General features: G+C 39.0%; 1 protein-coding gene across 2 annotated transcripts in view; it reads right to left on the reverse strand.

Annotated features, from left to right (window-relative positions):
* The window catches only part of RPS6KC1 (ribosomal protein S6 kinase C1), a 158,377-nt gene extending 150,299 nt beyond the window's left edge, over positions 1-8,078 (reverse strand). For both annotated transcript variants that reach the window (XM_045838659.1, XM_045838658.1), the window contains exon 1: positions 7,843-8,078. In XM_045838659.1, coding sequence (XP_045694615.1) covers positions 7,843-7,947 — 105 coding nt within the window. In that variant the 5' untranslated portion in view covers positions 7,948-8,078. The remainder of the gene's footprint in view (positions 1-7,842) is intronic.
* Between the last annotated feature and the right edge of the window lie 3,996 nt (positions 8,079-12,074).

Below are 12,074 nucleotides of genomic sequence, written 5' to 3' on the forward strand. Positions count from 1 at the left end.
TGTCTCTGATGAACATAGACACTAAAATTCTCAACAAAATATTAGCAAACTGAATATGGCAATGCACCAAAGAGATCATATACCATGATCGACTAGGATTTATTCCAGGAATGCAAGGATGGCACAACATTTGCAAATCAGTAACTGTGTTCATCACATAAACAAACAGAAGGATAAAAACCATATGATAATATCAATAGATGCGGAAAAAGCATCTGGTAAAATCCAGCACAGGTTTATGATAAAAGCTCACAGCAAAGTAGGAATAGAGGGAACATACCTAAACATAATAAAGGCCATATATAACAAACCCACTGCCAGCATCATACTCAATGGGCAAAAACTACAAGCATTCCCCTTAAGATTGGAAACAAGACAGGGATGTCTGCTTTTGCTTCTCTCATTCAACATAGTACTGGAAGTCCTAGCCACAGCAATCAGAAAAGAAGATGAAATTAAAGGTATCCAAACTGGAAAGGAAGAAGTAAATAAGTAAAGAATTAAATGTCTTTATTTGCAGATGACATGATACTGTGTGTAGAGAGCCCCAAAGATTCCACCAAGAAACTACTAGAACTGATAAATGAATTCAGCAAAGTAGCAGGATAGAAAATTACTATCCACAAATCAGTTGCATTTTTATATGTCAATAATGAACTAATGGAAAGAAAAAATAAGAAAACAATCCCATTCACAATTGCTTCAAAAAGAATAATACCTAGGAATAAACCCAACCAAGGATATAAAAGACCCATCCTTGGAAAACTATGACAGTGAAGAAAGAAACTGAAGAAGATATGAGTAAGCAGAAGCACAGACTATGTTCATGGACAGGAAGAACATCATTAAAATGTCTGTATTACCCAAAGCAATCTTTAGATTCAATGCAATTCCTATCAAGATTCCAATAACATATTTCAGACAACTAGAACAAATAGTTCAAAAATTTATATGGAACCACAAAATGCTTCACATAGTGACAGCGATCCTGAGAAAGAACAAAGTTGGAGGAATCACATTACCTAATGTCAAAGTACTCTAAGAGGCCAGAGTAATCAAAACAGCATGGTACTGGCATAGAAACAGACACATAGATCAATGGAATAGAACAGAGAGCCATGAAATAAACCCAAACCTTTTTAGTCAGTCAATATTCAACAGAGGAAGAAAGCACATACAGTGGGCCAAAGATAGTTTACTCAATAAATGGTGTTGGGAAAATTGGACAGATACATGCAGAAAAATAAAACTAGACCACCTTCTTATACCACACACAAGAATAAATTCAAAATGGATTAAAGACTTAAATGTTACACCTGAAACCATAAATATCCTAGAAGATAGGCAGCAAACTCTCAGATGTTGCTTATAGCAATATTTTATCAGATTTATCTCCCCAGGCAGGGAAACAAAAGAAAAAATGAACAAACGGGACTACATCAAACTAAAAAGTTTTTGTACAGCAAAGGAAAACATCAACAAAATAAAAAGGAACTCTCCCACAGAAAGGGAGGACAAATTCACCAATAGATCTGATGAGGAATTAATATTCAAAATTTATAAAGTACTTAGAAAACTCAACACCAAAAAAACAAACAACCCAATTAAAAAATAGGCAAAGAGCCCTAGCTGGTGTGGCTCAGTGAACTGAGTGCCAGCCTGCAAATCAAAGGGTCACCAGTTCAATCCCAAGTCTAGGGCACATGCCTGGGTTGCAGGCAAGTCCCCAGTAGGAGGCATGCAAGAGGCAACCATACATTGATGCTTCTCTCTTACCTTCCTCTCTCTCCTTCTCCCTACCTTCCCCTCTCTAAAAATATATAAATAAAATCTTTTAAAAAAATGGGCAAAGGACCTGAATGGACACTTCCCCAAGGAGGACATACAGATGGCTAATCCAGATGACATACACATGAAAAGATGCTCAACATCACTAATCATCAAAGAAATGCAAATTAAAACCACAATGAGATACCATCTCACACCTGTCTGTATAACTGTCATCAATAAGTCAACAAACAACAAGAGCTGGCAAGGATGTGGAGAAAGGGGAACTCTATTGCACAGTGATGGGAATGCAGACTGGTATAGCCACTGTGGAAAACAGTATGGAGATAACTCAAAAAATTAAAAATCAATCTGCCTTTTGACCTAGTGAACCCACTTCTAGGAATCCAAAGGAACTCAAAACACTAATTCAAAAGAACATAAGCACCCCTGTGTTCACTGCAGCATTATTTACAATCACCAAGATATGGAAGCAGCCCAAGTGTCCATCAGTAGATGAGTGGATAAAACAACTATGGGACATTTACACAATGGAATACTACTCGGCCATAAAAAAAAAAGAAGAAAAATTTACCCTTTGTGACAGTATGGATGGACCTGAAGAACATTATGCTAAGTGAAATAAGCCAGCCAGAGAAAAACAAATACCATGTGATTTCACTCATATGTGGAATCTAATGAACGACCTGAACTAGCAAGCAAAATAGAGACAGACTCATAGAGAGAGCAGATGACAGCTAAGTGGGGGTGGAAGTTAGGTGGGGGAGGGATTGAGCAAAAAGCAAAAAGGACTCATGGACATGGACAACAGTGTGGCAGTTGTGGAGGAGGTTGGGGTATAAGGGGACTAAATGGTAATGAAAAAAATACAATTAGAAAATCAAAACTGTAAATGAACAATAAAAAAATTTTAATTAAAACAGAAAAAAGCGATGGTTATAAGCATGCTCAAGGAACTTAATAGGAACTTAAATAGCATAAAAAAGAACATAGAAAATATAAAAGAGAACCAATAAAAAATGAAGACTACAATAACTAAAATGAAGAATATACTAGAAGGAATCAACAACAGAATAGATGAGGCAGAGAATCAAATCAGCAATTTGGAAGACACATTAATAAAAACACCCAATCATAGCAGCAAAAAGAAAAAAGGATTTTAAAAAAATAAGGTAGTTTAAGTGACCTCTGGGACAACATCAAGCATAACAACATTTGCATCATAGAGGTACCAGAAGGAGAAGAGAGAGAGCAAGTATTGAGAATCTTTTTAAACAAAAAATGCCAGAAAACTTCCCTAACTGGGAGAAGGGAAAAGAACACAAGTCCAGGAGGTGCAGAGTCAGTCCCAAACAAGATGAACCCTGAAGAGGACCACACCAAGGCACATCATAATTAAAATGTCAAAGGTTAAAGACAAAGAGAGAATGTTAAAAGCAGCAGAGAAAAGCAGTTAGTTACCTACAAGGGAGCTCCCACAGACTGTCAGCTGATTTCTCAACAGAAACTTTGCAGGCCAGAAGGGACTGGCACAAAAGATTCAAAGTGATGAGAAGCAAGGACCTGAAACCAAGATTATTCTACCCAGCAAAGCTATCATTTAGAATTGAAAGACAGAGTTTCCCAAACAAGAAAAAGCTAAAGGAGTTCATCACTGCCAAACCAGTATTACAAGAAATGTTAAAGGGTCTTCTTTAAGAAGAAAAAAAAAGATAAAAATATGAATAATAAAATGGTAATAAATGCATTTCTAACAACAATTGCTTTAAATACAAATTAATTAAATGCTTCCATCATAAAACACAGGATGGCTGCATGAATAAGAAACAAGACCCTTACATATGCTTTCTACAAGACACTCAATTCAGATTGAAAGACACACACAGACTAAAAGTAAGGAATTGAAAAAATATATTTCATGAAAATGGAAACAAAGAAACAAAAAAAAAGCTAGTGTACCAATACTTATACAGCCAAAACACACTTTAAAACAAAGGCAAAGAGGACCCACCAATTCCATTTCAGGGTATTTATCTGAAGAAACCCAAAACAGTAAATAGAAAATACACATGAATCCCTATGTTCACTGCAGCATTATTTACAATAGCCAAGCTACGGGAAGTAACCTAAGTGCCCATAAATAGATGAGAAGTTATGCATATATACAATGGAACATGACTCAGCCATAAAAAAGAATAAAATCTTGTCATCTGCAACAACATGGATGGACCCAGAGGGTATGATGCTGAGTGAAATGAGTCAGAGACAAATGCCACATGATGTCACCTGTAAGTGGAATCTAAAAAACAAAATAAGCGAACAAGCAGAATATAAATAAACTCATACAGAGAACATTCAGACATCTGCCAGGTGAGAGGGAGGGTGGAGGGATGTGTGAAAAAGGTGAAGGGGTTGAGAACTACAAATTGGTATTTATAGAATAGTCATAGGGACGTAGAGCAGAGCATAGGGAATATAGTCAATAATACTGTAACAACTCCATATGGTTCCAGATGGATACTGGATTTATCAGGGAATACCACTTGGTAAGTTATATAAGTGATTAATCACTGGGTTATACACCTAAAACTAATATAATAATGTAAGTTAACTGCAAGTGAAAAATAAAAATTTATTTTTAAAACAAGACAATAAAAAGCTACAGTATACAAAGCTATATTCTAATGAGAAATGAAAGCACATGTCCATACAAACACTTACATACAAATGTTTATAATAGCTGTCTTCATAATAACCAAAAACTGGAAACAATCCAAATGCCCACCAAAAAGGTGAATGGATTAACTGTAATATAACCATACAATGGAATACTGGTCAGCAATGAAAGAGATGAATCTTAAATAATCATGCTGAGTTAAAGAAGCCAAACCGCTGCCCCCCAAATGCAATCTGTATAATTCCAATTATATAAAATGCTGGAAAACACAACCTAATCTAACACAAAAAGATGACCCGTGGTTGCCAAGGGCCAGGGGCTGGAGAGAGGGGACTGAGTGCAAAGGGGCTCAGGGAAACTTCTGCCGTGGTCACTGTGGTGGTGTTTACATGACTATGTACATGTGTCCAAACTCACCAAACTGTACACTTAAAATGGGTGAATTTTATATAGTGTATAAATTATGCCTCAATATAAACAAAATAAAGCCATAAGGCAACACTGTGTCTTCTATAAAGGTATACCTTCTGCTTTCCACACTCACGGAAAGAATGCAGACAAGAATTACCACTCAATGTTGTCGGGAAATCTTTATTACAACATGAGAATTTTGAAAACTCAGCATGATGAAACAACCCAAACCTGCTACTGGTTCTTTTATATCTCTGTCTCTTTCACCTGAAGACTCATAGAAACATACGAAAGAGTTTTTCAATTCTGAATAGAGGTACCTGTTCTAGATAAAATTTAATAAGCAACATAGACGTTAACTAGGAAATCTGTTAACAAGCTTGTAACTGGCCACAAGATTTCTACCTAAACCTGCAAGGTTCCAGATAACTGTGTTGTTTTTTTTTTTTAAGTAGAAAGGAGATTTAAGAAGATGCAAGAGCTTTTATGTTAAAATTTACATAAAAGTTAACAACAGTATTTCCAAAGATTCTAATTCTACTCCTACATAAAGAACCCCGCAAGGATGAAGAATATAGAGATTATTCCTCAAAGCTGAAAGTAAGGGAACATAGAGAAGACATCCCTAATTTTTATCTCATGAAGTTCTCTCAGGAGGGCACTATTTACTGGGTTAATTCTTCTGGGGAAAGATGTTTTTCTCCTTCAGTCTCAAAAACTAATAAATATTTTACTTGTTTTATAATATTAAGCACAGATACTTTTTAAGTATACCTTCATGTTGACCCTCAAACATTAAAATTACAATCGGCAACATAAGCGATAATGAGGGCAAGGAGAAGAAAGGCAGTGTAAGCAATTTTCAAGTTCAGAAAACCACAGCAGTATGTAGCATGCATATTATATGGACTTGGTTAGTTCTGAGGCAACATGCTACTTTATGTTCTGATTTACGTTGTCATAAAAGTGAGTTCAGTAAATAGCTCACCGCTGAAGAAAAGATATTTAAGATCTGAATTGGGTTAACCTTGCCTTTGGTAAAGTAAGAATACTAGCAATTATCATTCACAGTGTTTGCCCTTCAAGTTCCACGCACATTTATACCTTCAAGCCTTTATGGGCTCTATCCCTTCTACCTATCCTTCCACCTAGGATGCTCTCTCCTTTTATCCCACCTGTCTGGAATTTTCCCACCTTTGACCGCCTGTCTTAATTGGTACACGTTCCCTGATCCCTTGAGCCAGAAGCAATCTCTGTCTTCTGAAATCCCATAGCTCTTCTCTAGTCTTTTATGGCACTTAACACTTTCTATCTCATACAAATCCAGGAAACTCTCTTCTACTAGGAGTATCCTTGAAAGAAAGGTCCACACTTTATTCAGCCCTGTATACCTCACAGCACTCCTGCCTGCAACTAAACATATATTGGGTGTGCTGCCTAGAATGGAGAGGAAAACATTCAACAATGTATCTTAGGCATGTGTACCCTGCTCTGCCTTAAACAAATACCAATGACAGAGACCAGTTTTAGATGTCCTAGAGACACAGACATATAAACAGATTGATACAATGTAACTGTAGTATTATAATAAGGGAAGAACAGGGTGCTATGAGGGGAACATTACATATATTAAAAATCGTTTTAATTCCATAGATCACATTAGGAAACGAAGTCTAGATTTTTGAAGGGCCCAATGACTACAAAGGTTTCAAAAGTGCTGTAATAAGGGCCCCTTAATCTTAAAAAATATTTCTTACACTACACCTGTACAAGGACCTCACTTGCAAACAGGGAGTAGCAAATCTCCCTCTGTCCTCAGTGCAGCCCTCTGCCAGGCCTGGTCTATTATCTTTTAACAAACTTGCTCATCCCATACGTCTCACGTCTGTCTCAGCTGTGCGCCATTTCCACAAACCATGCCAAGCATTTCTCAAGACCTACTTCTTGAGCTCTCTATCACACATTACTACGTCTTCCAAATGTATATCGTGTTATCACTACTATCTGTACCTTTCCTTTTCAACAATGAATGGTGACAATAAAGTTAATTCATAACTTTTTATATAATTTAGAGTTAGGCAAAAGTGGCCTCAAATCCCAGATGTGCTACTGACTTGCAATGTAAAGTTGGGCAAGTTAAAAAACTTTCTTCAACCTCAGTTTCCTCGTCACTAAAATTAGGATTAACTTGGGGTGATGTGCACAAAATGCCTAATATACATGCATACTCATACATACATACATTGCATACATACAGACTTCATTTTATTACCGTTTATTTTCCAAGAGATATACAAACTCTTTCAAAGGAGCAAGAGCAATGAAACATAAAGTGGGTACTAAAATTGGACCGGATACAAAGGAGACTCACAGCCTTTAAATGGACCCTCAAGACAACTCACACAAGACACTCTCAGTATAATTTCCCACATGTCTCCTACTGTAAACCATGAAAAGCTCAAAGGCAAAAAGACAGACAGAAAAAGGTCCTACTGGCGGCCCTACCACTGACATCCTTCTCAAGAGTCTGTCTGCCTCGGTGCAAAAATCGACACTGTATAAAATGGTCGAGAGAAGAAGTATTATCTATTACATAAATAAAATAATACGTAAATTATTTCTTTAATCTGCATATCCCTCGGAAGCAAGCGCAACCACTTCTGCAAATTTCAACCTCAGAAGAGAAAGTCCCAGTGGGATGGAGGCTGAGTCATCAATGGAAGCATCAACCTCTGCAGCACTCGGGAATGGAAACACAACCTCCCGTGGAGTCCCGGGCATCCCACGTTAAGCCCCCCACCCCAGCCTTCCTGAAGCCCCCACCTCCGACGCACGTCCCCGCACCAGCCGCACCCAGTCCCGCCCTCGGCTCTGACCGGGGCTCACGTACCCCCACACCAGGGTCCCCACCCCAGCCCCTCACGTCCCAGTTCTGGCTCCTACCCAAGCCTGACACCAGCACTCACCCGGGCGGTGACCTTATACACCGTGTAGCCCCTTGGGTGTCGCTGAGGCTCTGTGACAGTGTAGAAACGGGCCAGGTCGGCACCCCGCTCCCGGGGAGAGGTCATCCTCTCGCCGCCTCTGCCGCCGCCGCCTGCCGGGGACCATCAGGGCAACCCGGCGCCGAAGCTCTCCGGGGTCCCCAAACGGCGGCGAAGCGGCGGCCCAGCTGCTTGGGGGCGGTGGCTCCACCGCGGCACCTCCCACCGCTCTACTTCCGGGTCGGCAGGGAAGCTTCCGGGTCAGACCGCTTCTTGCATCTTGGGGGAAAGAGTCGTCACTTTAGATTCTGAACTGCAGGCGGACCTGGGTTTGGCAAATCGGTGAGGACTAGGTGGTCCTACCACTACGCTCGTCACTGCGGAGAACTGAGACATCTCTACTAAGTCTCCTTGCGCGCTAGCTCCGTCGCCTTCTAGATTCTGTGACAGCTCTTACAGCCACAACACGCTCCCGGCAGCTTGGTCCGCCACACCGCTGCCCAGCCTGTGCACACTCTTAATTCAGGAATGGAGAGAGACGCCAGCCGAGCGTCTTCTTTCCTTGCCTACGCACGCTCTATCATTTTAAAGACCCTGTCATTTCTGTCTCAATGTAAAAAATATTTACACTGAAATACCACCTTAGAACTACAATAATGGCTGCATTTTTTCAAAGTGGCACTACACAAGGTTGATAGGGACAGGAGTTCCGGTTGAAACTTCCTTAGGTTGCCAGTGGGAATTCAAAATGATACAGCCGCATTGGGAACCAGTTCAGCAGTTTCTTACTGCACAAACATACACTTACTAGACGGCCCAGCAATCTCAAACCTAGGTACTTACTCAAGAGGAATAAAAATATATGTCCATATAAAGACCTATATGTGAATATTTATAGCAGCTTTATTCATAATCGTCAAATGCCCACCTAACAGAATGTAGTACCAGAGTGACTAAAGGAAAAAATACTGATAATAACAGCAATTTCACTCCTGAATATAGACCCCCGAAAATGAGTAGGTATATCCGTTAACAAAAGACACATTATAAAAAATGTTCTAAGCATGATTATTCAAAAGGTCCAAAGAATTGACATAACCCAAGTGTCAATCAGCAGTAAAATGAGTTAGTTAAATGTGGTATAAAATCACGCTATGGTATGGGATATACACAACAGTGAAAAAGAATCAACTCCTGCTATATTCATCTATAAGGATAAATATTACAACATAATGTTGAGCATAACAAACTATGTATAAGACTACATAGTCTATGATTCCATTCATATAAAGTTCAAGAACAATGAAAACAAATCTATGGTGATAGAAGATAGTGGCTTTGCATGGAATGGGGGGGTGGAGGACTGAAAGCTATAATGGGAATTGTCTGGGAAGCACAGGAGAGACTTATGGGATGCTGGAGAAGTTCTTAAGCTGGCTAGTCGTTACATAAGCATACATATATGAAAACATTTATCAAGCTAAACATTTAAGATTCATGTACTTTACTGTGTGTATGTTGCACCCCAATTAATAAATTTTAAGAAATTAAGAAAATAAAAACTACCCTGGTCTTCCTAGCCCCTTTCAATTCATCCTTCATATTTCCATTAAAATTATCCATTTCTAAAGCATATGTTACTGTTACGTTATAAAAGTCTTCAGTGGGTTCTGTGGCCATGATTGCTTTGTCATCATTTTTTATGATCCACCATGTCTGGTCCCTGCTCAACTGTCAGTCTCATTTCTCTGGGATTCAGCCAAACCCTTTGCAATTTGCACCTCCAGATCTTCGAGCCATCTGTTTCTTTTGAAATCCACCCCAGCCTTCAGGAATCAGCTCTCTCAAAGACTAACTTCTCTCTGAAGTCCTCTTTAACAGCCCCATCTCCCCCCCCTCCACCACCACAAAGGATTAGATGTTCCTTCCCCAATCTCCCACATCTCTATTCCACATCTCAACTATATAGCACCTATTCAAGGGCCATGATGTTTCTGTCAGCTAATTTAGGACAAGCTTTTATCCATTACACTGTAAGCTCCCTAAAGGCGGGAGCTGTTCTTCCTTTATATTCCTACCCCCAGTATCTGTTGCAGTGAATGAAAGATGAGAGGTATTTGCAGAATGCATGAACTCCAACATTCTAAATATTTTTCCTCTCAATCAAATTAAATATATTGTGATAATTATTTGTTTTATCTTCTTCACCAAAGTCATTGACATACAACTACTGATAAGAGCTCCTGACCAAAATGAAATAACAAATGTACCTATGTTAAACTCATACATGTATTATGAGTCAAAAGCAAAGGAACGCAAGGTTTTGGGAAACCTTTGCTTCCTCATTGCAGACTTTCCTTCAATTTCGATTCAATTTTTCAAAATACTGTAGTAGCTCCAAGACTTTCCTAAATCTTTTTTTGATCTCTTGGATCCCAGATTTTCCAGGTTTAAGTAACTATTTATGAACTAAAGATTCATTAAAAAGAATAAAGTGATACATAATTTACACTTTGACATTGGCCTTCATGAAGAACACACACTGCTGCCAGCTAATGTCTACTTTTGGCATTGGGCAGAGTCAAAATACTTAGTAAAGGTACCACCAAATAACCATTTATTTATTCATTACATAGACTGACAAAAGATGTGGTTTCTCTCCCCAAGTGTGTATTAGACAACCACAAAAAAAATGAGTTGCTGTTTCTCACATGTGGCTGTCTCATGCTTTTATGTGCTACCCCATTTCTTAGCCTCTTGTCCTTCACATTCAAGGAATCTTACTGAGGTCTGCCCTTGCTCTTGCACACCTTCCCAGCAAGATAACTCTAGGGGCCCTAAAACAGACCAAGGCAGGCAGCAAGATTATTTGTCAGAACTGAGCTAAAGTCCATCACATCCACAAGTGTCTACACTACAAGAACTCACAAATCTGCAAAGCTCCCAGTCTGGGAATAAGAAAGGGATTAGGGGATGGAGGGAAGAGCAGGGCTAACCCCAATTTTGCATCCTGACTACCAGGTTCCTATCATTCTTTCTTTTTTTTTTTTTTTAGATTTTATTTATTTTCAGAGAGGGGAAGGGAGGGAGAAAGATAGAAAGAGAAACATCAATGTGTGGTTGCCTCTCACATGGCCCCCACTGGGGACCTGGCCTGCAACCCAGACATGTGCCCTGACTGGAAATCGAACTGGCAACCCTTTGGTTTGCAGCCCATGCTCAATCCACTGAGCTATGCCAGCCAGGGCTCATTATTTCTTTTTAATCCTCACCAGAGGATATGTTTATTGATTTTAGAGAGAAAAGGAGAGAGAAAAACATCCATTGGCTGTCTGTTGATGGGACTTGCAAACTTTTAGTGTAGGGGATGATGCTCCAACCAAATGAGCTACCCAGCCAGGACCTATCATTATTTCAAAAGCCTGGACGCCAAGACTTTTTATTTGATCAGCCCATCTAGGTTAAGAAATAAATGAGAAATTCTGTCAAGGACTGGGTGCTGTAATGTTTTCATCAAGGGCCATCACAGGACTTATACCCATGGAGGATCACATCAGCTTTCCAGACTGATTCACTGACTACTGTGACTACTAACTACCCATCAACCTGCCCAGTTCCAAATTAAATCTTTAATTTGCCACTACTCTAGAGGGCTCAGATGTAATATCAGGCTGGAAAATTGAGACAAAGTATGGAAAAACAAAAAGGATTCCACAACCATAAGGAATTAGGAAACCACTGCCCCAGACTGCAAAGCTGTGCAGGGAACAATGTCACCATGACAACCTGGGATATTTTTGAGAGAGTTGGCAGATGATTCAGAAACATTTTCCTGAGTTTGGAGGTTGAGAGAGAAGTATAACATGTGTAGGGGTAGAAAGATATTTCAAATTTGAATTTTAATCTTATTTTTTTAGTTTTTCCTTGCAGTCCATGCTGTCAAATCTGTTAAGAGCAAAAGGGCAAAAATATTTTTTTACCCTATGTTTACATATAAATGTTGGGTATGTGTATATATGAGTATGTAACTTCATTAATTGGGAGATTTTCCTTAGTAATGGTACAGGTTTTTTGAAGAACAGAAGAAATTTGTATCAATCAATAGTTCAAAATAGGTTTTTATACATTGGCATACCCATTCAAGGCTAAAAAACCTGACTTTATGTATTGAATCTGCACTATATTACTTTTCATTTGATTTCATAACATTTTAT

This window comes from Phyllostomus hastatus, unplaced genomic scaffold, assembly GCF_019186645.2.
Source record: "Phyllostomus hastatus isolate PE091 unplaced genomic scaffold, TTU_PhHast_1.1 phas_contig_283, whole genome shotgun sequence".
Lineage (NCBI taxonomy): Eukaryota > Metazoa > Chordata > Mammalia > Chiroptera > Phyllostomidae > Phyllostomus > Phyllostomus hastatus.